Source organism: Diplotaxodon limnothrissa, linkage group LG7, assembly GCF_057381915.1.
Source record: "Diplotaxodon limnothrissa isolate DT_005_m linkage group LG7, D_limnothrissa_male_GT1.1, whole genome shotgun sequence".
NCBI lineage: Eukaryota > Metazoa > Chordata > Actinopteri > Cichliformes > Cichlidae > Diplotaxodon > Diplotaxodon limnothrissa.
In genome coordinates, this window is record NC_140602.1 from 60169740 (window position 1) to 60196762 (window position 27023).

The 27023-nt window shown below is 37.3% G+C and overlaps 1 protein-coding gene across 1 annotated transcript in view; it reads right to left on the minus strand.

The window, feature by feature from the left end:
- LOC146629408 (ras-specific guanine nucleotide-releasing factor RalGPS1-like) overlaps positions 1–27023 on the minus strand; it is an 82600-nt gene that overhangs the window by 4316 nt on the left and 51261 nt on the right. The window contains exons 8-16 of the mRNA XM_085358577.1: positions 23532–23669; positions 19254–19347; positions 13414–13481; positions 4694–4820; positions 3154–3305; positions 3012–3060; positions 2449–2529; positions 1918–2023; positions 1108–1200 (exon numbers count right to left, since the gene is read on the minus strand). Of these exons, the coding sequence (XP_085214703.1) occupies positions 1108–1200; positions 1918–2023; positions 2449–2529; positions 3012–3060; positions 3154–3305; positions 4694–4820; positions 13414–13481; positions 19254–19347; positions 23532–23669 (908 nt within the window). The remainder of the gene's footprint in view (positions 1–1107; positions 1201–1917; positions 2024–2448; positions 2530–3011; positions 3061–3153; positions 3306–4693; positions 4821–13413; positions 13482–19253; positions 19348–23531; positions 23670–27023) is intronic.

The window sequence follows — 27023 nt, forward strand, 5'->3', positions numbered from 1 at the left end:
TGAAAACTTGGCATTTGTCAGCTCAATGCAGTGTGTATTTCCAGACATGTGAAGCACAAATGAAGAAGTGACAGTTATAAAAAAATAAATAAATAAAAACCCTACACCACATGAACAGTGTCTGAAAGTCAAGTTCTTAAGAAATAAGAATAGTGCATCTAATTGTGAAGATCATGACAATGATACCAAACACACTGCCAATGCACTGAAAGCATACCCGGAAAGAAAAACACACAATAGAACACTAACAGAGAGCCAAACAAAAGGGCCGCCATCGTCTAGTAGTCACACTAATAATTATAATAACAATAATAATATATTTTCAGTAATAAGATCAAATTTGGAGCCTCTGTTCTAAAGAGTTTCATGTTTGTTTCACTTGCCATGATCTAGTACAACCAAATTAAGGACAAGGTTAATGTCAAATAATTCCTAATGCTTTTATTATTATTTTATCATTGTCACACTACCTGCTTTTGTCCCAAAAGCCAACTAAAATGACAAAATGATATATTGGGGCCCTAAGAAAGCATTCCATAAAAGCAGAGTATAGGCAGTTTTATTTTATGCATTTTTTTTATTTTACTTTGAGCTTTGACTGTACTTGAGATTATTTAGTTAGTTATGCATTTAAGAAAATGTTTTCTTTAAAAACATAAAATTTTATATGGGTTAAATACAATCAAAACATTTTTTGACAGATGTTGTATGCAGTTAAACTTAAAACCTTGCAATTTCTGAAATGCAAACCAATGAGCAGTTCAGACCTGTGTTTTTTCTATTTTGAATATTTATTAGTCTTCATTAATAAGACAAAAGCATTTCTTATCCAATTACTTGATTAATCAACATAATACTCAATAACTAGGAATTGCTAATTGCAGCCCTAATTAGGTGTATTTAGTTTTTCACACACTCCTTCATTTTTCAGTTGTCTCGTTTTGTTTTTCATTTGAGCTTTTATTTAAATAAAGTTTAAACACAGTAAAGAACAGACTTTTTTGTAATTATGTGCTCATACATAAAACCTTACAACTGGAAGAGGGGGTATTTTCTTTTTCACATGACTTTAGGTGTAGACTCATGTTTCCAAGGCATCACACTTACATGCTTCCTCTCAGAGTCCCTCAGTGCTTTCGCTCCATAGAACGTCAGTGTTGATCCAGACAAAATGATCCAAAATCTGGTCCACGAGGACAACTGTTAGAGAGAAATATATAGAGAGGCTGAAAACAGCTCACTGTCAGCTCACAGTTTTTTTTTTTAAGTTGCTGATATTCAGTACTAGACTGAATGCAAAATAACTCACTTAAACAACAATGAAAGTTCATGTCAATGGAAAATTGTACTTAGTAGTCAGTATAATCTTTTAATGATATAAGTTTGCATATGGTAGAATACTGCATGTAATCATTTGTGTTTAGAAGTATATAGTTGGTGGCATATTGAAAGAATGTCTCATCCTAGGAGGTCTGTAACATTCCAGGGTGTTCTGGCGTTCACCCCCACATCCTAGGAGCATGGGAGAGGTCGTACCTTGTCTTATTCTTTTACGGTAGGATTAACGTAGCTATGTCAGTTTTAGTCTAAGTGTTTTTTTACATATAGATGAACCAGCAGGTTAAGGGAAGTCGTTTATGGGGCCACACTCTGACCCCACACACACACACACACACACACACACACACACACACACACACACACACACACACACACACACACACACACGTATACCTCCACATTCCAATGTAAGGAACAAACGCTCACTGAAGCATATAAATAAAGACCAGGGCAGTCCTCAGTGCGAGTCTCAGTTCTGGAGGCTGCCCTTGCTAGCAAGAAGTTCTGTGTGTTTCTCTTCTCTGAGTCTCTACTGAAGAAGTGTTTTAGAGTATATCTCTTAACAGTTCACCATACCTTGGGCTTTCGTCCCTCCTTCAGCAGTGTTTTCCTTCGCAGTGGTCCTTCAATGGTCACTCTACCAGCTTCACTGCATCCATAGCAGGAGTTGGTAGCAGAGTAGCTAAGGATGTTGGGTAGTAAAGAACATTTAACACTGTAAGCAACTAAAACAGTATTCAGAGCTCAGTGAGTGCAGTTAAAGCTACCTTTAAGAGACTCTTTAAACAAAAGGAACATCCATAATTGTTTCTAAAAATAGCTGCTGGCAAACCATGAACGTCACTGTGTGGTGTTTTCGTACTTAATTTGGTAAACGGACACTTTAGAGACTTAAACAATGACCATATCACAAAATACAGTCAGTGTTTCTATAACTAGAAAATCTCTTTTTAATTAAGTGGAAAGCAAAGCAACATAATTCTAACATCCAAGCAGTCAGGAAATGAAGGGAGTTAAAACATCAAACATGTGTGTCAAATACAAATAATGACTTCATTCTCTTTTAAGACTGTAATACTAATTTCTTACTTTGTTGATTCACTGTACCTGTAAACATAGCTTCGGCTCCGGGGAGAGTTGCGAAGAGGGACCCTCCAGTTCGGGCCCAGTGTTGCATACATGCGGCCCCTGTTTGTCATAAATTATCATAGTCAGCCTTCGTGGTTGGATAGGTCAGTGCTCAACATCATCGAACCCGAAGTGTAAACCAAAGTCAACACTTTACAGTAATATATGACTAAACATGTCATATTGTCCACTCCCAGCCTCTACACAGAAAATAATCTACCTCATTTGCAAAATTGCATTTCCTCTTTTTGGAATATCTGTTAACTACAGAGAACTGCTGTTCTAATAACTTTAAGCCTCATTGAAAATTTTAAAATGAATTTATCATAGCTTCAGTATAAGGACAGCGGGGTGATAAATTCTAAAGGGACTGACCAAAATACTGTTGATAATAGTCTTTTCATCTCATTGTACTACAACCTATTAGTGGTTCTAAAACAAAGTTCTTTTTCCCCGTTAATGTGAAAATTTGTGGGGGGAAAAAACTGTCATTTAAAAAAAATTCCTATTTCAAAATTGTTACAATTATAATTGTCTCTCACCTCTCCACTGCAGGTGATAGCTCCTCCCAAAAGGAACTTTCACTACTGCCTATCATAGGAAAAAAGAAAAACAAATGTAAAAGTCTAAAGATTTGGTTTTGCTAATAAATTGAATACTTGGGAATATTTTCATCACACATACCTAATGACAGGCCATTGGACACAGATGTACTGTGCGGATCATTTCTGACTGGGCTCTGAGATTCTAAGAAGCTGTCATCTAGCAGGTGTCGTGTTTTCTCTATAGGAAATGTGGCACTCCTGCTTTCTGACATGCCATACTGACACATCACACTGTGGACAGAGATCAACCATCAGACAATCAATGAAACAGAGATGCTGGTTGTACATTTTATGTGTCATGTCATGGCTCAGGTAAAGAAATCCTGAACACTGATTGTAGGTAACAGAAGCATTTCATGGCCTTGAAGTTCACTTTGAATCTATCATCCTTTTTTCTGCTTGTTCTATTCTTGTTCTATAACTGTGAACAAGCATAAAAGACAATATTATTTTCTGGACAAGAATTCATTCATTTAACACGGGGGTGTCGAACTCCAGGCCTCAATGGCTGGTGTCCTGCAGGTTTTAGATCTCACCCTGGGTCGACACACCTGAATCAAATGATTAGTTCATTACCAGGCCTCTGGAGAACTTCAAGAAATCTTGATGAGGTAATTTAACCATTTAAATCAGCTGTGTTGAATCAAGGACACATCTAAAACCTGCAGGACACCGGTCCTCAAGGCCTGGAGTTCGACAAGTGTGCCTAACATGTTGCATGTGTTTTCTTTCTTTTGTTCCCATCTTTCTACCATTTTATCGCGCTCTGTTGGAAACGGCCAACATTACATTAGTCCTCTATTTTTAAATAATATTTTGAATGCATGTAAAGTCTATGATATTTGTCAAATATAAACCAATATTCCATAACCAACACACCATACTACTAATTACAAATAACATGAATGCATCTCAAATGGTTTAAACAGTTTATAGAAAGACAGTAAGTCTTCATTTAAGGCAGGTTATTTAATGTCCTTAATGGCTTCCTGTTGGGTAACTCTCATTTGTTTGTCACCCCTTCATATGGAAAGAGCAGCATGGGAATTCCAAACACCAGTTAGGCAATGACAACCTTACAGAGTTATTATATTACACAGATTTTTTTTTCCAAGTCAGATTCGTTTATAACTCATTACTCTGCTTTTGTTGAGGACAATACTGATGTGTACAAAACGATCAAACAGCTGGAGAATACAGATACAGAAACAATGGGCAACCATGGATCAGTCATTGTACACTGCAGACCATGAATTGGACTATGGGACTACCTACACCCCCATAACAGTGCACTGTCCATATTACAACCATTCCTTTCCATACCAGTCAATGAAAGCTTTTTGGAAACATTTTGGATTTATACATTATAGGCCAAGAATGACTTGGATTTTACTGCTTTTAAAAAAGCATTAGTTTGTCCTTCTATGAGCACTCATATTATTTGTATTCAGTACACTGTATTTTTCTGTGTTGCTTTCAGTGAAGTCTGTTTAATTCCCTAATAAAGGCTTGTGCTCCAAAATGTTAAACAAGAACATGCCATGAGGATGAATTATTTTAATAATATTGTTTTAATATTATTACTACTATTAAAATTGGTAATAGCTTGTTCTGCTTACTTGTTTCCTAGACTGTGACTCTTCCTGTGGTGAGAGGGAGGGGGGGTGGGAATATGAACCCCCACAGACGCATCAGGGCAAGTAGGTCGTCGGTTATACCTCATAGAGGCTGATACCTCACACAGACCTGAAACATAAAAGGTCATTAATAGTACTTATGTGCAATTTACTTATGTGCAACTCTTTTAAATTGACTTGTAGTAGGCTACTTTGGTTACTTGAAACTCATGTGTCTTATTTAATCCCATTCACATTTATTATTTCACAATGATTTTCTTCTGACAGCGCAAAAAAAGGGTTCATGATAAATTGGTTACTGTATATCTGAATTTCTTTCTTTCACATCTTAAAAGTAGCAAACAAAAGCAGCAGTGGAACAAGTGCGAGTCCTTTATTTGCCTGGTATTGAGACTTTCAGGTTATGTGCCGCTTATTGGTTACTAGTCTGTGTGAGACCTTAAATAATATATTAAGGCACAAAGAACACTTCTGATATTAGAAACTAGATCAATTATTAACAATGCAGAGAATTAAGGCTTATGGAGCATTAAAGCAGGATTTTGTGAAATCACTGGCCAAAAATCAACAAAACCCATAATCATATTGTAATTCAATTAGTGTGTGAAACAAATTCACTAAAATAAAATATAGTTTATGACAGAGGACCTCTGGCCGATCACAAATCTTTTCAGACTTGAATTTAAACAGGGTTTACATTTAATGGGATGCTACAAATGAAACACATACATGCATATGCTTATTCTCATTTCAAAGGGCTTAGAAGTAAGAGTGCATTCCTTATAAATGCACATAAAAAGGTACCAAGGGCTTTCACTGGCCTGCTGGCCACACTCTGAGACCTCAGGGTGTATTAAAAAAACAACTCAACACCACAGCCACTAGAGGGCACTGGTAAGGTGCAAACTGACCACATAAAAGCCTTTGTTAACATAATTAATCAGTGCAGTCATCCCGTGTAAGTGCCTACATAAATTTATCATCAGTCCAGTCACAGTTTCTGGCAGCACTGCTGATGGACTAGTAAATTGATCCACTGTTCCTATGTGCTTTCTGCGCCAGTGGAACCTCTGACTCACTGTGCCTTCCCTCTCACTGGAAACCCACTGGGGGCCAGTCATTTTGACCATTTGGGACCCATAAGGCCAGTCTGTGTTCAGCATGTTCAGCTTTGAACACTTTAGATTTGCATGAAGTTATTTTTTTTTAAAGATTTTTTAGTATAGCAGGATCTTTTGATCTCATATGGAGCATACAGAGCTGAACAAAAGACATACAAGCAGCTGTATATGATTGTGTCTATTGGTGGGGTTGTTGGGAAAGCAGATGCATTCCCAGTCATGATGTAATGTGGAATTTGTTGAAATCAGAATCGTTCTACCAGCAGGAGGAATAGATTTAGAGCTCTATTAGCAATCAGTATTGCAGTGCAGTAAAGGTAAATTGAAGGAATATAACACACATTAAGGCAGTTTCTTTTCCCAAAACTGGGAATAAAGTGATTTTTCTAGGAAAGAACGTTCTTAATATGGCTTAATTATCAGCTGACAAAAGCTCCTGCTGGTTTGGATTATTGTTGCTTGCTCTGGAAACATTCACACTCAGCAGAATAAGTCTAATGAAAACTCTAATTTTCATTTCTTTAATTGCCAAAAGTATTTTCTTTAATTTACCACATGATTGTAACTATTCTAAGTGAGAGTGGTTTTATTGGCGGTTAGTTTCATCAGCAAGAGGTGGGAATCATTGTGTGTTTTTCAGCCTTTTTTAAGAAATAAAACATTATCCATTGCCTCCCATATCTCACCAAAGAACAACAGTTAAGCCAAAATGATATGCTGACAAGAGTCCTTAATATATGACTGCAGCATTTCTTCATAATAAGAGTAGAATGATGTGGAGGAAAAAAAGAAAAACTGAGACACACTGTGCTGAAAAGTGCATTTTCAGAATGCGCTAGAAAATGTTGGATCTGTTTTTAGGTTATTATGAGACAGGTTAACTGGTTTAGCTCACTTTTAGATCAAATTAGATTGAGAGTGACTCAAACTAAAATGACTTTTACAATATTGAGAAGCACAAAAACACACAAAAATCAAATCTACTCTTGTTTGCTGCTTTTGTCTTTAAATAGCATTGTTTCTTGATATAAGCAGTTTTGAAGGTACTTAGCAAACATATTGTTTTAGTGCTTTTTGCCTGTTTTCGTAATCTCAGAGTAACTCCATGATGTTGAGATAAGGGTTCTGCTGCTGGAGGACTGCCTCTTCTTGTTGTTACTGAAGTTAATACATGCTGCTTATACTCTGTCTGTATGCTGTAAAGATTAAAAGATATTAGTTTTGTGTGATGAAAAGATTATAATTTAAATTAAAACCAGTCCTTTAGTTTTTCTCAGACAGCCAACGGGAGAAGCAATTCATACAAAGCAGGCCTGGCAGGTTGGCCGCAGCAGTAAAATTCTGCTGTTACCTTACAACAGTTCTTTGAACAGTCATTCCCAGTGATTGTGTGGCAAGCACACATACAGGCTTGTTTAGCTTTTTGATCTGCTGCTCAGACATTACAAAACAGATTGGATGAAATCAACCACAGTGAGGAGTCTCTGCCACGAAGAATTCAGTCACAGGCTTACAAGGACAATTATTAAAATGAGAATGGAAAATTGTAAGGGTGCTAACGTCACACAGAGCAGCAACATTTAGACGGTTTCACCTTGTCAGACACAGTGATGGTGAAACTGATCAGTTCAGTCCACCACATTTTCTCAGTCTTACACAAAGAGAGTGAGCAAACCAAATTCTTCTGTTAGGCATTGTGTGAAGTGCATGAGACTTGTTTATACTGACTGAGCCAACAAGACAGTGGACACAGCCAGAACACCCCTTTTCTGCCATGTTATGTAACTGAAAATCTTCATCAAAGCAACAAGAGGAGAGTACCATTAGCTGCTATCATGCACTTACAGTATGAGACAGCCTGCTGACAGAAAATCAGGTAATCCCTTAGTTAGCCAAAACATTGTGTTCACCCCTATATTAGTTTTCTGTTGTTGTTTTTTTAAACTGAAACCACGCCTCCAAAATCTGGATGTCTACAACATCTTTTCCACTGGTGCCTAATCTAAAACTGCTTTAACAAAAAGGTTGCTGCTATGTTACTCTAGCACTGCACAATTAAATTGCAGGTTCTAGTTGCTCTTATCTACTTAGCCAGCTGGATGAGAGCAGAGCATTGTAATTCAGGAGAATGCCCAGATGCCTCAGTCCCCAGCTCCTCCAGTCTACATGTCAAAGTATCTTTGGGAAAGATACTGAGCCCTGAGATGCCCCATATATTAATTGGAGAGGGAGTGTTTCTGCGAATGTTGTCGTCAGAATGAAGCGCTTACGCTTCAATGAAGTCTCAACTAGAGTAAAAAAAGCACTAAAGAAGTACCAGTGAGTCTTGGATATCACATGAGCTTTACACCATTTCTCTTACATCCAACATGCTTACTTGGAGATTTATTTTCATTATATTCACCTGCCCAGAATTTGCAAATTAAAATGAACTAGTAGTTAAATCTGATACAAAATACGTTTTTGCATATGAGATAAGTGCCACTGTGCATGGTTCCTGATAAATAAAAACTAAATAAAAAGCAAAAGATCTGAGTTTCTCATGCTTCTGACTCCGTCACAATATAATTAGTGCTATTCACTTTATATGAGGTTGATTAGAATGTTTTGCCTCATCAAAGCATTTTTTAAAATTAAAACACATTACTCCAAAGCAGAGAACTTTGCATCTTTAAGTTGGCAGATTGTCTACATTAGATACCCTTTCTGACGCAACTCCAAAACTATATGTGTCTTTGCTAGGGATCAAACAAAGATCTTTTACTTGTTAAGTAGACATGTAAACTACTACACTATGGAGCCGCCTTGAAAGAAAAACACCTATACACACAAATTTGTCCAAAGAGAGATGTCAGGTTTATTGGTGATTCTAAACAGACTGTGGATATACTTAAAGTATATAAAATACCTGTTTCCCATTCAATGAAAACAATAAGGGGGGTCATTTACATTTTGAGAAAAAAACATGCGGTCACACGAGGTCTCCATGCAGGTGAAACAAGCCATCCTTGAGCTGCAAATGTTTTTTGTTGAGGGTTGGGGGTGGGGAGAACATCCAAGAAATTGCTACATTAGGAATAGCAGACAGAAGAAAATAGTGGTGGATGATCACAGAATCATTACCATGGTGAAGAGAAACCCTTCACAACAGCCAATTAAGGGAACAACACTCTCCAGGAGGTAGGCGTATCTGTCCGGCAATTTGACTGATGAGTTTTGTTTTAGTGGTTACCAGGAGTCTTTCCTTTAATCTGATATAACACCTTTGGGATGATATAAATCCAGGCCTTCTCATTCAACAGCATTGTCTGACCTGCACTTCCAGAAGAATCCTAAAAAAAGTCTATAAAGACATTCCTAAACCTTGTGAAAAGCATTCCCACAAGAGTTGAAGCTGTTGTTATTGCTGCAAACAGTGGGACGACACCATATTAAAGGCTATGTATGCTTTAATATGGTGTCGGCCACATACCATATGGGATGCCACTCAAATTCATATGTGTGTTTGGCAATTTAGTTTATGTTTAATAACTGAATTTCATTACATTTGTGTGTGTTTTATTGTTTGTTTGTTTGTTTCTATTTCAATCAAGCTAGCTAGCTAAACAGATTAGACTCTTAGAAAGCACTTAGAACAATGTGCTTGTGCGAATTGGTGTGAATGGGTGAATGCACAAGTTGTGTAAAACACTTTGAGTGCTCAGAAGAGTAGAAAAGTGCTATATAAGAACCAGTATCATATAGTATTTACAAGGCAACGGGTGGGAAATAACATACAATTTTTTAGGTATCTGTAGTTCAATTGAGTCTGGCTGTATGATGCTGACATTACTTCCTGGTAGAGATGGGTAGAAAATAACCCTGAATGTAGTCTTCATCATGCTACACTAATAAATGAACACCATCACTTAAATGGTAAATGTTTCTATCAGTGCAGTGCACCAAAGCACAGCATGTGACATTATGAAGTAAATGTTGGTTACACCCGCATGTAATGACTATAAACTAATACACCATTAGAGTCTAAACCACCAGGTACACGATACTGTAAAAAATGAAGGTTTAATTTACAACGGAAACAGAAAGAGGATGGCTTCTTTGTTCATGTTGTTAGCTACTGATAGCTTTCACTTGGTTACTGAAATGGTGAAAATATGAACAGTAGGAGTACCTACTGGCCAACAGCCTGTATCCACAGGCTGTGAGGCTCCTGAACTCTCTGCCCCCCTCTCACGGACAATAACCATATCCAACTTCTTAATAGCAATGAACTGGTCTGCATTGGTGCATCATATCTTTATTCTCTTCCCCCTCCTGCCCCCCCCCCCCCCCCCCCCTCTTTCTTAAATAGATAACTATCATATCTGATATCATATCTCACAGTACAATAATATTGAATGGGTTGCATTGTTGTATTTTGTCATGTTTCTCAGGTCTTTGTCTGAATTTCTACGAACATTATTGCTAAGGATTGTCTTATTGCATTGGAGTCACACTGGGTTAAATATGTACACTTGGGTTTTAAGGGGTATTTATTATTTTCTTCTTTTTTTTGGGTTGTATGGAAGCCCCAAACGCAATTTCATTGTTCTTGACAATGACAATAAATAAATAAATACTAAATACTAATACTAAATACTAATACCTGTGGGAACTACAGTGCTACAGAAAAGCATATGTGTGTGCCTGTGTGTGTGCGTGATCTGTTTCACCACAGGAACAGTTGTAAGGTAAGGTAAGGTAACTTTATTTATACCTAAAGGCAAGGTAAATTTGCTTTACAGAAAAATGACAGCATTTGACATCCCTTTAAAAACACACATACCTAGTAAATATATAAAACTCACTGTGACACATACTTTAATATTTCGAATCAAAAACAGTTCTTATTTAATTCAGTGACAGCAACGGGGACAAAGCTATTTTTATAACGCTTTGTCCTGCATCTCGGAAATAGAAACCTCCGTCCTGAGGGAAGAAGCTGAAATTCACCCCTTAGAGGATGGGAACCATTATTAAGGATTGATAAAGCCATCCTCTGTACCTGCTTAGAGTACAGGGAGGCTAAACAAGACTGTGGCTCACCTATCAGACGACTGGACCATCTCACTATCTGATTCAGAGAGTTTTTCTCTGTGACAGAGGTCTGACCAAACCATGCCACCAAACAAAAGGATAAAACAGACTCAATAAAAGAACGATAAAACAAAGTTAAAATTTTTTGGTCAATGTGGAAATGAACAAGTTTCCTAAGGCAATAAAGGTGCTGGTGACCCTTTTTACAAACTGATTTGCAATTTTGATCAAAGTTCAGTTTTTCATTTATTATGGTCCCAAGATATTTATATGATTGTACTTGCTCTATTTTCTGACCTTTAATTAAAGTGACTCCGTGCCCATTTTGTTGTTTCCTAAAATCAACAACCATGTCTTTTGTTTTAGATATGTTCAGCTGGAGATAAGACTCCTCACACCACTGAACAAAGTCATCAATGACTGGACCGTGGTTAATTTCACCCTCTTTCAGTAAGCTGACAATAACAGAGTCATCTGCATATTTAATAATGACCCTGTTTTCATGTCTGCCCTGACACATATTTGTATAGAGAGTGAATAATAAGGGCGATAGGACGCACCCTTGAGGAGAACCTGTGGAGGAGAACACTGGGTCAGACAGAACCCCATTTATTCTCACTCTTTGTGACCTGTCAGTTAGAAAATCTAAAATCCAGCCCACCAGGTTTTTCCTGATTTCAAACTGTTCTAAAAGTCTTTTAATTAAAATATGGGGCTGTATTGTATTAAAAGCCGAAGAAAAATCAATGAAAAGAAGTCTTGCAAAAGTCCCTTTACTCTCTACATGTTTAAGAATTAGATTTAGTAAAGTCAAAAGTGCGTCCTCCACTCCTCTGTTGGGCCTGTATGCAAACTGCATTGGATCCAGCTGACCTTCAGTCTCTTTCATAATCACATTTCTGATGATTTTTTCAAAGACTTTCATGACAACTGAAGTGAGGGCAACAGGCCTGAAGTCGTTTAGAATTTTTGGACGACTAGATTTAGGGACAGGAACCACGACTGCTTCTTTCCAAAGAGAGGGCACATGTTGTGTTTGCAAGGATTTGTTAAAAATAACCTGAAATATAGGACTGAGTTCATCAGCACAAGATTTAATTAGGCGGCCACTAATATTATCAGGACCCTGGCTCTTATTCACATTGACTGTATGAAAGGCCTTTTTAACATCGCTGAGTTCAATGATAAAGTGCTGAGTATCTCTCAGTTTCTGTTTCAGTTCCAAAATATCCTCGCTAAAATCAGAAGAACTAAAACGAGCATAAAACATGTTTAAAGCATTTGCAAAATCTCTGTCTGAATTAAAACCATCTAAAATGACCTGACTGCTGCTCTGGGGATTTTGAAACCCTGCTATGGTTTTCATACAAGTCCAGGCAGACCCCAAATTTTTTGCAGCAAATTTGCTTTCAAGAAGGTTTTTGTAGCTCTGTTTTGCTTTCAAGATCTCGATTTTCATTTCCTTGGTGGCTGTCTGAAAATCGGTAACAGCCCCCTCTTTAAAGGCCTGTCTCTTTTTCCTTAAACAGGATTTGACACTTTTAGTGACCCATGGCTTATTGTTAGCGTAAATTTTAACGCGCTTACGGGGTATAATCATGTCTTTACAAAATACTGCATAAGAGCTAGTAACATCCACCAAAGCGTCGAGATCATCTCCACAAGACTGAATAAAAACTTCCCAATCTGTACACATAAACACAACATAAACGTTGTGTTTATCTCTGATTATTCTTTTTAACACACCCAATTTTTTTTTCTGTTTTTAGTGTAAAGTAAATGTTCATACTGACGCTAAATGCTAGTGTTCATTTCAATTCAGTTCAATTCAGAATTGAATTATCAGGGCCCAGGTAAATTTACATAGCACCAAAGCAAAACAACTGTCATCAGGGCACTTCACATAGTGTACTTTACATATACTTTTTATGAAAACTCAACGGTCATGAACATGCAGCAGAGTTATTATAGTTTTGTATTTTCTAATTAGGTTTTATTTTTATTTCCTTTTTCCATTTCAGGTTTTTGGATTTTCTTATTTCAGTTTAGTTTTTATTGTTCTAAAATGTTTAGTTTTACTTTAGTTTTCATTCGTTTCACAGTTATATCTTTTAAATTTATTACTGCATGGAGGGCTTGGAAAATTAGCACAGGTATTACAATAAACACACAATAAACGTGTCTATCAATGAGTCATCAGGCAAGTTGCAATTCTTTTTTTAACCAAACTAATAGATACTAAAAACAAAGCAAATTTCCTCCACAAAAATCAGTTCAGTTACTTTAAAAAAAATTTTAAGTCTAGTTTTTATTTTTATTTCAGTTAACTAAAATGTTTTTTCACATTTAGTTGAACTTTTTAGTTCATTTTCAGGTAACTATAATAACCTCGCCTTGCAGACTTGACAGAAAAAGCTAATAATTTTTGTTTTGAGTACAACTTGGTGGAAGTGGTGGATATCTGCAGGGCTTTTTATCAGTGCAGTTCAACCATGTGTGACTTACCTGCCAGGTCTTCTTTAGAAGAAGCAATGCGAGGGGAACTGTTGCCAGGTTCAATCTTTAGAGAAAGCCTGTAACACAAATGTTTCCATTAGATAAAAGAGCTCAGTGCTGTTGTGTTTGTCAGTTAAAAGGTAGTTTCAGATTTTACTAAACACACTAAACATTACGCAACTGAGTAAGGCGATGTCACATCATCTGCTGATGAAGAAAATTCTTTTAATTAGCATTGTGTTACTTCTACATAGAAGCCGTCTCACTCACACTTTCTTTTATATCTCAAGTCTTAGGTCAAGCAGTTACGTCGCCCATAATACTCGCAAAATATCAATCACTTTCTTTGGTCTCTGTTTGCCACATCACCACAAATTTCTTACAGCATATGCAGTTTTACTGGGGCTGAGACAGACAGCATTAAGCAACATTTTTTTAAATGTAAAAATGAGGAAAGATAGATTTACTGCTGCCACTCCTCATTTTTTAACATAGTCTAAACACATACTTAGTCTGGATAGGATTACCTTGGCCAGCAGTAATATTGTTAGGAGTCTTGGACTAGTTTTTGACCTGGATATGTCCTGTGCATATTAAACAAATATGTAGGACTGTCTTTTTTGATAAAGTATATAGTTAAGATTGGATCTGGTGACCCTGAATCCTCCTGAATCCTTATTTATGCTGCTATAGGCCTAGACTGCTGGGGGCGTCCCATGATGCACTGTTTCTTGTTCACTCAGCTTTTTCACTCACTATGTGCTTATAAACAACTCAGTATTTAATCATTAGTTATTATTCATGTCTTTTTAATGAAAAACACAAGCCTTGTAATTAGAGATGGACCGATCCGATATTACGTATCGTATCGGTCCGATACTGACGTAAATTACTGGATCGGATATCGGAGAGAAATAAAAAATGTAATCTGATCCATTAAATATCAAAAAAAGCACCTCACAAAACTTGCAACACGGCGTAACTCAGCTCATAACCGTAGCACTCTGAGCAGTATGCATCACGTGATAGAGCGGCTGTGCGTATTTGTAGCCTCGCTACCAAACTGGTGGCATTTCATCTCCGAGGAAGTTATCCCAGAGAGAAGTAAAGCAAGTGTGTAAGTTCATCTCTGAATGTTTGTAAAGCATTCCCACGTTAAGCTTAACAACCGATATATGGAGCAACTGCCTCTCTCTCCCTCCCTCTCCTGCTGGTACTTCAGTCGTGAAACTGATTAATGATCAGCTGATCGGCTTTTCTGTCGAGTCCGTCTCTCTTCTTTGTTTTTGGCCCACTTTGCACCAGAAAGAGGAAACCAGCGGCTGGACAACAGCAGCACGTTTAACCTTGATAAGCTTTTGTTAGAATTTATTTAATATTACTTTCTAGACCAGGATCCTTTTCTACGTAGCTGACGGCTGGTAACTGTGCAGGGGCGGATCTAGCAAAGTTTAGCCAGGGGGGCCGATAGGGCATTAACAGGGAAAAGGGGGCACAAAGACATACTTTTCTTTCTTATTCTCATTTAAAATGTCTAGCTTTTAATAAATAATTATCTGAATCTTACACCCAAAGTTTTAATCTGATGTAAAATGTATAGAAGTCCATGATTGTATATAGTAACTGTTAAGTTTAATATACCCTAGTAAGCTATACTACTTTTTCCTTTGGAAAGATACCATCTGTGCAGTCTGCAGTTCTGTTGAAGAAAGATGTGGAATCTATTTAATTATTCTTGAAAAATAATTTATTTCTGTGCATTTTTTTCCCCCACACTGCATCAAATTAAAGTTGATTACGTTGATTAAGCATCATGAGGTGGGGGGTGGTTCCCTATTTTTTTTTGCTGGGAGTTTGCAACCCTATTAGTTAGGTTGCTTAATATTTCTGCTAAGTACTCTTTAAAATACCAGAATAGGAAGGATGGAGTAGGTTTAAGATTATTAGATTGATCAGTATTGCTGAACTATGAAATATTTTGGGTGCAGTGTATTTTTTACATACAGGTATAACAGAATAGCTTTAGTGTTGTTGTTTATTTAAACTTGAGTGTGAACTTATACAAAATGCAACAAGATATTAAAAAAAACAGTTTTATTAATTGAAAAACACATTATATTGGATTCATATCGGTATCGGCCGATATCCAAATTTATGATATCGGTATCGGACATAAAAAAGTGGTATCGTGCCATCTCTACTTGTAATGCCCCAAAAGGTTGAAGTCTTGTCTTTGTCTGCCAGTAACTGAAAGTTTCTTTTTAGACCAGTCTCATTTTGATCTGCCTTTTGCTGCTGGATTTAATATGCAGTATACAATACTATGCAGTATTGTAATTTCTTTGGAAATACGGATTAAAACTTTAATATTAAATTCATGCCATAAAATGCCTTGATAAGATGTAGGGAAGAGGACACAATCAGCCTTAGATTAGCCTCCTCAGAGATTGGACCTTAGTATTATTGAAACAGTTCCATTCAGCCAACATCCAAAGAAGAGGTTTGGAATGTTCTTTAAAAGCCCGGAAAACTATTCCTGAAGACTACTTAAAGAAATTACAAAAAAGATTGCCTTAAAGAGTTAAAGCTGTTTTGAACAATAAAGATGGCAATACCAAATACTGACTTTAAAGTTCATGAGAAATATACAAACTGTTTTTGCGTTATATGCTGCATTTGCATGCATGTTCACATGTTTCCATTAATCAGTGCGCCTACTGAACACTTTCCTAGCATAACAAAGAAATGACTGGTAGATCACTGTATCTTTCACTGTGTCTCGCTACAACTACTAGCAGCAAACCTTTACAACACAACGATTACCAATTATATTATGGAGGCTTTACATTTATTAACTTTTTTGAGAGCCAAGAAAAGACATGTCACGTGTTCCTGCCCAGTTTGCCACTAAATAACCGTCTATGACCTATGAGTCAACTTTATTGAATAAGATGCATCTTCTGTACATGCAAGCTCATCCTACACAGGGTGGTTTTTGGGTGTCTTAGTACTTGTTCAGGAAATCTCACCCAGGTGAATTTGTTTCCATCATGAACATCTTGAGAGTTTAAAAAGCAAGTTACTGGACTTTAAAAAATTTTTGTACATTTTTCACCTTACATTCAAGAGCCTTCTTCAGGTATTTATTTCTGAGTTGTCTCTTAGGTAGTCACTGACCCACTATTAATCACATGCCTCATCAAATGAGCCAAGCTGGAGAAGGCAAGAGATGGGGTACACACAAGGCTAACACAGAGAGACAGAAAACCATTCACATTCAACACGGACAACTATGGGCAATTTATAATCATCAATTAATATAACCACACAAACTGCATGTATTTGGACTATAGGAGGAAGCCAAGAGAACATGCACACCCCAGACAGAAAGGCTCTGGCCAGATGGTGGATTCAAAACCAGGGCTTTCTTGTTTGATGCGTCAGTGCTAACCACTGCCCCACTGTGCTGCACCAGCCCAATCTTGTTAGAAACAAAATTATTATACAAAACCAAAAACTATCATGGTCAAAATAGACCTCCTGATACTAATAGCGGATTTGTCTATTTTGTTTTGCTGAAGTCATTTGTTATAGTTTTCAAGAAACCTCACGTCTCCCAAGCAATCCCAGCTTGTTCTTCTTTGGTGAATCTGTGGCTCTTGGTCTTCTGTTCACCCTACAGATTTCCAATGGGACTGAAGTCAAGTTTTTGTGCACACCAGTCAATAACATTCACTTTGGTGATGGAGTTATTTCTTTAGCAGAAGCGACACATGTTTTGGGTTGTCAACCCAGACCCAGTTTTGCTGAAAATACTTGAGAGTTTCTTTCAGAATTGTCACATAGCCTTCTTTCTTCAAGATTCCTTCCACCTTGACACACTCACCTCTCTATAGTTCTCTCACACATGCACAGTCTGCTAAAACTCAGAACAAAGAGTTGTAGCCATATTCATTAAGAAAAAGATAAACTTCACCATTCAATTTTATTTATATAGCGTTGTTGCTGTCACAACAACAGCCGTCTCAAGGTACTAAGGTACTCATAATAGGGGGAGACTTCACCAGCCATTTAATCCAAAAAAAATTATAGGCTCAGTACAGGACTAGCTCAAAGGAACTGCAGGCTACAGACATTCTTAAACAATGAATTATTCTGGTCTTTGCAATGCTCTGCATTCATATGTCCCTACAGGGACTGTCTATCTTTTCAATAGAACACCACTCACATTCTCACTTAGGCTACTTTTATATTAAAGCAAAAATTTCTGGCACAACTTAACCTACTCCCAAGGTGCGTGAAGAGGATGAAAAAGTCACAATCCAGCAACACTTGAAGGGAAGAGGAGCAACTTTATTGCCTGATGAAGGCCACAAGCCGAAACCCGTCGGTCAGGCAATAAAGTTGTTCCTCTTCCCTACTTTTATATTAAAGACACTCAGATTCATCCTATCACTATCAGTGATCATTCACCAGTGTCTGTCTCTGTGACAAAGAAAAGAGTCACACATATTAAGATGGTCCTTGTTGTCCTAAGACATTTACTGCTTTTTCTCTAATTACACTTAATAGCTTAACTACATTAATAGGCTAGATGCTCCTTAGAGATATTACCTCCATCAGTGCTATCTGGACTCTCACCAGGATTGGTCCATCATTGCTATTATTAACAGCTAACTGAGGCAAGGCTGCATTCAATCTACTTTAAACATACCAAGGTAACATCTTTACTAGAGCAAATCTAATCTTGATGCCAGCTCTATATGGCATTTTTTTGCCTATTTCAAAATTGCCATTTTTCGAATAATTTGCTAACAAAATTGCAGAAGTCAGTTAGCATGTAAAATCTGTCACGTTCCTGTTTCTTTCCTTTAAGGAATATTTCCTAATTGTGACATATAGTCTCCTCAGCTGAACTCAAGCAAATATTCAAAGAATTTGTGACATCACACTTATATTACTGTAATGGCCTGTTTACTGGCTTGAACAAATCATGTCTTTCACATCTCCAAACTATACAAAATGAAATGGCCCGACTATTAACACAAGTTCACATCACTCATTTTATGCTTTTTACATTGGCTCCCCATACATTTTAGGATTAGTTTAAAAATACTAAACGACCAGACTCCTGATTATTTATCAGAGTTTCTAACAAAATAAACAGATACTTGCCATCTTCATTCCCAAGCTCTGAGTTTTTGTTAGTTGTTCCTCATCCACAACTAAAGACTATAAGGGAAAGAGCCTTTCAGTCTGTGGTACCAGGACAGTGGTACAGTCTACCACTACAGCTACATTTAGCTGATTCTGTGGACTCATTTTTAAAATTAGTTAAAATATTTTTTGCTTAAAAAACTTTTTTGTTGATGATTTCATTTTGTACTTACCTGTTTATTTTATTGAATATTTTTATTGCTAATAATTGGCTTCTCATTTTCTTTTTTCTTTTACTGTTTTCTGTTGCACAGTGCTTTGTGACAGTGCTTGAAAAATTTACTGTGTTGGCTCTATCGTCCCAAATGATATCATATTTCATTTCATATTTAAAGCTTATATGACATATCATTTATGTCCAACTTGAAAAATTATGATGACAAAAGTGACCCTAAGAAACCAAGAAACAAGCAGAGCAACCTAGACTCTGTCAGATAAAGCCATCAATGTCTGCTGAATGAAAGGACACACTATTGAAAAAGATCCTTTCCATTTTGCTTCCTGTGTATTGACCGTCCTCAATTTTACACTTACACCCATGCTTCTATGTGCCTGCCATAATCGACTGAAATCAAACAATTGTCAAATAATTAATTTCACAATCCCATGCCATTCACATTGAAAACACTTACTTGAAGTTATCGTCCTCTACAAACTTCTGGAGTTCCTCTATGTAGCGAACTGACAACAGATACTTCTGAACATGCGGCAGGGTCACCAAGTGATCTAATGGAAAAAGGAAAAAGCAAATTACCTTCAACACAACTCTTGGTAGAGAATTAACTTTAAATAAAGTTACTTCTCTTGTCTATGTTCTCCTTCAGTACATCCATGAATTTTCTCAGTGGTCTTTCTCTTTTCCTCTTGACTGGTAGTTCCAGCTTTAGCATCCTTTATCCAATATATCCACTATTCCTCTTCTGCACCACCCAAACAATTTTAAGCCTTAGCTCTCTAACTTTTGGAACGGTCCCGAGTAAGCTGTAGGTCAGAAATTCAGAGTTCCCAGTCAGAAAATGGAAAGCCTCCTTTCCCACTCAGAAACTCAGAGCAGAGTTAACAATCCAACATGGCAGTACTGAACATAAACAGTAGTAAAACTATAAACTATATAACTTTTTCAGTCATACTATTACCTGTATACCTCTCATCCACCCACGTGTAATCTGTCTTTCATTTCTCTTCTCTTATACTTTCACCTCTCTAGGCTCTCTACCATCCATCTGCTCCCTATTCTCACTTTAGATAATAATGTCGTCTGTAAATATCATAGTCAATAGAGACTCCTGCCTGACCTTATCTGCCAACCCGTTCACCACTACTGCAAACAAGAAGGGGCTTAGAGTTGATCCTTAATGCAGTCCACCTTGTTTCCATCAATGACTCCTACTGCACACCTTATCACTGTCTGGCAGTCCTCATACATGTACTGCACCAGCCTTTCTCTAGATCCACAAAGACACAGTGCAACTTCTTTTGATCTTCACTATACTTCTCAACAGTATCAAAACAAACATCACAGTATGAAGCCATACTGCTGCTCACACCTCACACTTCCACCTTCTCAACATAAGCTACAAGTGTCAGAACATTTACATTTCTATCTTTCATCACACTAATCTGCGCACACTCTTTTGAGCTCAATCTGTCTTTCTAACCAACTGTCTGCATTCCATGTAGGTTATCCTTCCCTAGTGTCTAGCTATGCGTGCAACTAATTATAAGCCTTTTCCTTTGCTTTTGCCACCGCTATCTTGGCCTTGCACCTCGACTCCTGGTAGTCCTGTATACTTTCTTCATCACCTTGACAGCAATTTTATCTTGGACTTGCATTTATGCCTGTGTAAATGCACAGCAAAACATAGAAGTAAATTTTTTATCTGGACAACAATATTTTATATAACGCTAGCACTCAATAACGCACAAGGATGACAGCAAAGCAATTACAGAATCAACCCACTGATTTACCATCTATAGAAGACTAGGAACTTATTTTGTCAGTTTAAAATTATCTGAATTATATGTATTAATATAATATTTTTTAAAAATAATTTTTCATCATGTTTATTAAATTTCACCGGTTTAGCACAGTGTGTGAGCAGGTGACCACATGCCACATGGCCAAAGAGCAGGAGTCGGGGTTTGAGTCTGACCCGTGGCCCTTTGCTGCATGTCTTCGCCTCTCACCTCCCTGCTTCCTGTCCTCTTCACTGTTATTATCCAATAAAGGCAAATTTATAAAATTTGAGTCTCTGTTCTTATACTTAAAATTAATTACTCTGCTTAAAATTGCTTACAGTACAATGCCTGTCTTCTTTCCTGTAAAAATACTCATGATTTCAAATCAATTACTTGTAATTACATTTTATTACACAGTAGTTACTTACCCCTAGTAGCTGAGCGTATTATAGTGTTGCCCATTTTTTTGCAGTGACATTTTAAAAATAACATTAAAATGTAGGTACAGCAAGCCAAGCTTATATTTGGGAACAGAAATGATAAAACACAAAAGTGACTTCCCTGAAACAAAAGCTTTACAATGACTCACTCATTTATTCAATGATTCCCCCGCTTAGAGTTACAATTTGAGTAATTCTAACTTTTAGTCACTTGCAGATAGTGAAAGGTAAACATATTTAAACTAATTAAGATCTCCAGATCTCCTACTCGCCCCTCCGTCTGGGGCAACATTTCATGCAGGTATCTTGAACATTTTTATTACTCAGCAGCTCCCCACACAAAGCACACTGGAAACACCACATGCTAGCCAAAACAATTAAGGACTTGAATAAACTTAGTTCGACTGGCAGACACTTGAAAATTTTCCTGAACTCGTCAGTGAAAGTAACTTAAGCAAAGCAGAGCAATAAAGGCTCGGGTAACTAAAGCAGAGCCAAGCCATTAGAACTTTATACAAAAACCCAAACTTACATATAAAAGCTAAAAAGACCATATTTCTTTAGCATCCTGCAGTGGTGATCTACTTGGGTTATTATGAACACATACAGTGGGGCAAAAAAGTATTTAGTCAGCCACCGATTGTGCAAGTTCCCCCACTTAAAATGATGACAGAGGTCAGTAATTTGCACCAGAGGTACACTTCAACTGTGAGAGACAGAATGTGAAAAAAAAATCCATGAATTCACATGGTAGGATTTGTAAGGAATTTATTCGTAAATCAGGGTGGAAAATAAGTATTTGGTCACCTCAAACAAGGAAAATCTCTGGCTCTCACAGACCTGTAACGTCTTCTGTAAAAAGCTTTTCTGTCCCCCACTCGTTACCTGTATGAATGGCACCTGTTTGAACTCATCATCTGTATAAAAGACACCTGTCCACAGCCTCAAACAGTCAGACTCCAAACTCTGCCATGGCCAAGACCAAAGAGCTTTCAAAGGACACCAGGAAAAGTATTGTAGACCTGCACCAGACTGGGAAGAGTGAATCTACAATAGGCAAGCAGCTTGGTGTGAAAAAATCAACTGTGGGAGCAATCATCAGAAAATGGAAGACATACAAGACCACTGATAATCTCCCTCGATCTGGGGCTCCACGCAAGATCTCATCCCGTGGGGTCAAAATGATCATGAGAACGGTGAGCAAAGATCCCAGAACCACACGGGGGGACCTGGTGAATGACCTGCAGAGAGCTGGGACCAAAGTAACAAAGGTCACCATCAGTAACACACTACAACGGCAGGGAATCAAATCCCGCAGTGCCAGACGTGTTCCGCTGCTGAAGCCAGTGCATGTCCAGGCCCGTCTGAAGTTTGCCAGAGAGCACATGGATGATACAGCAGAGGATTGGGAGAATGTCATGTGGTCAGATGAAACCAAAGTAGAACTTTTTGGTATAAACTCAACTCGTCGTGTTTGGAGGAAGAAGAATACTGAGTTGCATCCCAAGAACACCATACCTACTGTGAAGCATGGGGGTGGAAACATCATGCTATGGGGCTGTTTTTCTGCCAAGGGGACAGGACGACTGATCCGTGTTAAGGACAGAATGAATGGGGCCATGTATCGTGAGATTTTGAGCCAAAACCTCCTTCCATCAGTGAGAACTTTGAAGATGAAACGAGGCTGGGTCTTCCAACATGACAATGATCCAAAACACACCGCCCGGGCAACAAAGGAGTGGCTCCGTAAGAAGCATTTGAAAGTCCTGGAGTGGCCTAGCCAGTCTCCAGACCTCAACCCCATAGAAAATCTGTGGCGGGAGTTGAAAGTCCGTGTTGCTCGGCGACAGCCCCAAAACATCACTGCTCTCGAGAAGATCTGCATGGAGGAATGGGCCAAAATACCAGCTACTGTGTGTGCAAACCTGGTAAAGACCTATAGTAAACGTTTGACCTCTGTTATTGCCAACAAAGGTTATGTTACAAAGTATTGAGTTGTATTTTTGTTATTGACCAAATACTTATTTTCCACCCTGATTTACGAATAAATTCTTTACAAATCCTACCATGTGGATTCATGGATTTTTTTTTCACATTCTGTCTCTCACAGTTGAAGTGTACCTCTGGTGCAAATTACTGACCTCTGTCATCATTTTAGGTGGGGGAACTTGCACAATCGGTGGCTGACTAAATACTTTTTTGCCCCACTGTACATATTTTGGCTTCATCCATATTAAAGATTTATGACATACAGGGCTGTGAAAAATGTTTAGGTTTTTTCATATTTGTCACATGTTTCAGATCAAACAATTTAAATATTAAACAAAATTAAGCTTTGTAAATACAAAGTGCTGTTTTAAAACTAAATGCTTTTTTTTTTTATTAAGGAATTACATTTTCACAGTACTGTACAACCATAACTCTGATGTCAGAAGATCATCAATATATACATGATTAGGAAACAGACACTATACTGTTCCTACTGCAACTACTGATGTAATTGTGTCTTACCATAGTTACATGACATCTGCAGGTCTGAAATAACTCTCAGAAGATTGTTCATCTGATTTGTCCTCTGCTCTGTCTCTATGATGCTGTCTGATGCAGGATAAGCCGAGTCAATGTAGATAATGTCCAACAGGTAGATCCCTGTAGAAGGCACAAAAAAGCTAGTTAAACTCTTCTAACAACAGGAATAATGATGGGTTTGAAAGCATACCCAGTGATTTCAACAGAAGAATTTATTACTTCAATGAAAGCTTTAATGTGTGGAAGCATCAGTGTTTTCTGTATTTGGTTCTTTTTAGTCTTTCTCACAATGTCTCATAATGTCAGCGAGAGATATTGTGAGAGCTAGAGGAGCTGCCAGAAGATTTCCCCTGGAAGTCATTAACACAAATGTGTTATATGGAAACACTGATAAACACTGTTAATCTTGTTCACTACAGATTCTAGTGAAAATGGGCATTAGGCTTTTATTGGTCATTGCAATGTTTTTACTCATTTATAAAGGATGTGGACATATTATTTACAACTGGAATACATGAATTATTTTGTGGATTTTGGTTATGAATAGTGGACTTTGGTAGTTGCAAACCTCAGGAGAATAATATAATTACTAAAATTTAAGAAAAACTGTAGTAAAAGCAATTTAAATAATCGCATCAGCTCTGTCACAAGTGATCTGGAAAACAGCTGCTGAGTCACCAACTTTCCAACAATTTATTTTAACTTCTCAAGTGTTACAAAATAGTGAGGTGGAAACATACCCTGAGCATGAACAGAAACTCCCTTATCCTGCAGTGTACTTTAGAAAAATAACTACGCATACAATAATGTAGAACATTTTCTGCACTTTATATTTAACTTTATATCCACATAATATGATCAAAAAGGTGCCTGATCTAAATTCATTCTGCAATGTCTCCAGACATCCAGAGAAAGTCACAAAAAACTATCTTCAATTAAAGAAGAAGAACAATAACTGCTGGTACAACCTTCATCCGAGAAAAACTGTGTACAAGTGTACACAGAAGTACTGGTGTTGTGTTAAAGTGCCTGCAATATTTGTGCAGCTTTGTGTTTGTATAATGTACAATATGTAATCTGCAGACCAGGGACTAATAGATGGAAACTGTATAAAGATATTGTTCTATAAACAGTGAGATGCTTTTGGTCAAGCGATTATGGTGAAAATATCAAACAAACACATTACCTTTTCAAAGAGGTATATGTTCAGTTATTTAGCTAATACTTCCTTCTGTAGCTAATAAAACCTGAGTTCAAAGACTGTATTAAGGTTACATCCATAGAGCATGCTAAACCACCACGGTAAACAGCAAAAAAACCACGTTTTTATTAAGTAAAAGCAACAGCACAGTGGCATAGTGGTTGGAAATTTACCCCATGTAGATACCTTTCTGTTTCCCTCTCAATTATTATTCAGTGTACACAAAAAAATTTATAAATAGCCATGGCCACATTCCATTCCACTGTAGTGTCCTATACTCATGACCCAAGTGTTCCATACACAGTTACATAAATCAGTGTCAGCTGTTAGGCCACAAATATGGTTTTGTTTTTCCAAACATGCAAGCCATGTACTTTAATTCAGTACAGAAGGAAGTGATAATGTGCTAAACTTGTATGCTAACTGCCAACCATACTAAATACAACAGTACTAAAGAAAGTTCACAGTAACATTTTATTATATGATCCTAATAAATGGTAAACTGGTTGTTGAATAAATTTTAGTGAGTATAGAAATCAGAGGCAAAGTCATCGTCTAGCCCGTCAAATATTAGGAAGATTTGGGGGTTTAAATAGCTTCCTTCAAGTCTTGTATAATTAGGCAACAAACTTAGCACTGGTTTAAAAGACATAAACAAAGAAAACCTTCCTCTACTTATTCAGAAAATTGAGAGCGCCTTACAAAGTTGGGCCAATTTAGGGCTCTCTCTGTTGGGTAAAATGACATATAGGATCATTCATAGGAGGTACTGGACTCCCCATAAGATTGCAAAATTAAAACTGAGGGAATCAGATATGTGCTGGGGTGTGACAAGAGTAGAGACACACTAATACACATGCTATACGAATACCAAAAGAAATAGAATCTATGGAAAAATAATTATTGTTTCTCACTGAAATACTCGGAATACAGCCATTACAGATCCCAGTACTCTAGATATTAGGTATAGTAACAGACGACCTGAAGTTACTATTCCTTCCACCCCTGAAGTTATCGTAACTGATAGTCACATAATATCCCATAAAGTGATACAGGATATGATGTGATGCTGCTGAAAGAAAGGGGCGTTGCTGGCATGTGATGCCATGAAATGTTGATGCCTACTTTGTATATGAAAATATATAAATATACATAAATGTACCTTTTTTTTCCTTCTGTTATCAGCTCGTTGTTAGTTGAGTGGTTTGTAGTTTTTTTCCTTTTTTTGTGTGCATCTATGTAAATATTGTTGCTATTACATGTCACCATCTTCTCAACTCCACATTTGCTCAACTAGTCTACATGTGGTTACGGGACTTGGAGAAGGTATTCAGCTGCATCCCTTTGTCCTGTAGGGGTACTTTCAGAGTGTAGGGTAGTGGGCCTGTTGTTGCAGGCTACTAAAATGGATGAGGAAGAACTATTACTAACAATTACACACCAAGTTGACAAGATGTGTGCACATGGAAGAGGATCATGGAATCTACTGGAAATACTGAGTAACACCTCAGGCAGTGTTTTAGCATTTTATCTCCTCATGTAATGACGAAAGAAATTAATAGAATGAAGCCTCAGTACTGGCTCTGAATCCTTTGCAGCTCATATCAGTGTTGGATGGAACAATCAAAAGTAGTAACTTCTTCAAGGACACGAAGAAGACAAATACAAGTCCAAACAAGAATATAATGGGTTAAAAACAATTCTCTGGGTTTCTATTTTTCTTAGTGCTACAGCCTAACCCCACTGAGATGCACTGGCTCTACATGATATCAGCTGTTCTGACAGTTCAACTGTTAATATTACAGCTGCACAAAACAACCAAAACGATTAACAAATATTTGCCTATGATGTCATACTGATAGTAGAGTTTAATGCGTTTCAGCTGTGCTCAGTCTAAAAAAGCTGTGCAGCCTTGTTTCCTGTCTCACAGCAAAGCCTAGTCAAAGCATCCAGCACTCATTGGCGAATTCAAACACATTGAGTCAGTAGTTGGGCAGCTGCCACTCAGGATATAATGCTACTGTTCATAACAGATGAAGCCAATTTAAATTCAGGAAGTTGTTTTTAATGATTACATTATTTTACTACATTTCTTTGTCATGTCCATATTTGTTACCTTTCTTCAAGATAAATGTAGTGTTAAAAGCAAAAAAATGTAAAATAATAATAGGAATAATATTGCTGTTGTACCATAATGCCTCTTAGGATCTTTGCTGTCATTCTCAAACAGGACTCCACCTCCACAATGAGAAATGTTACAGCTGAAGATGCAA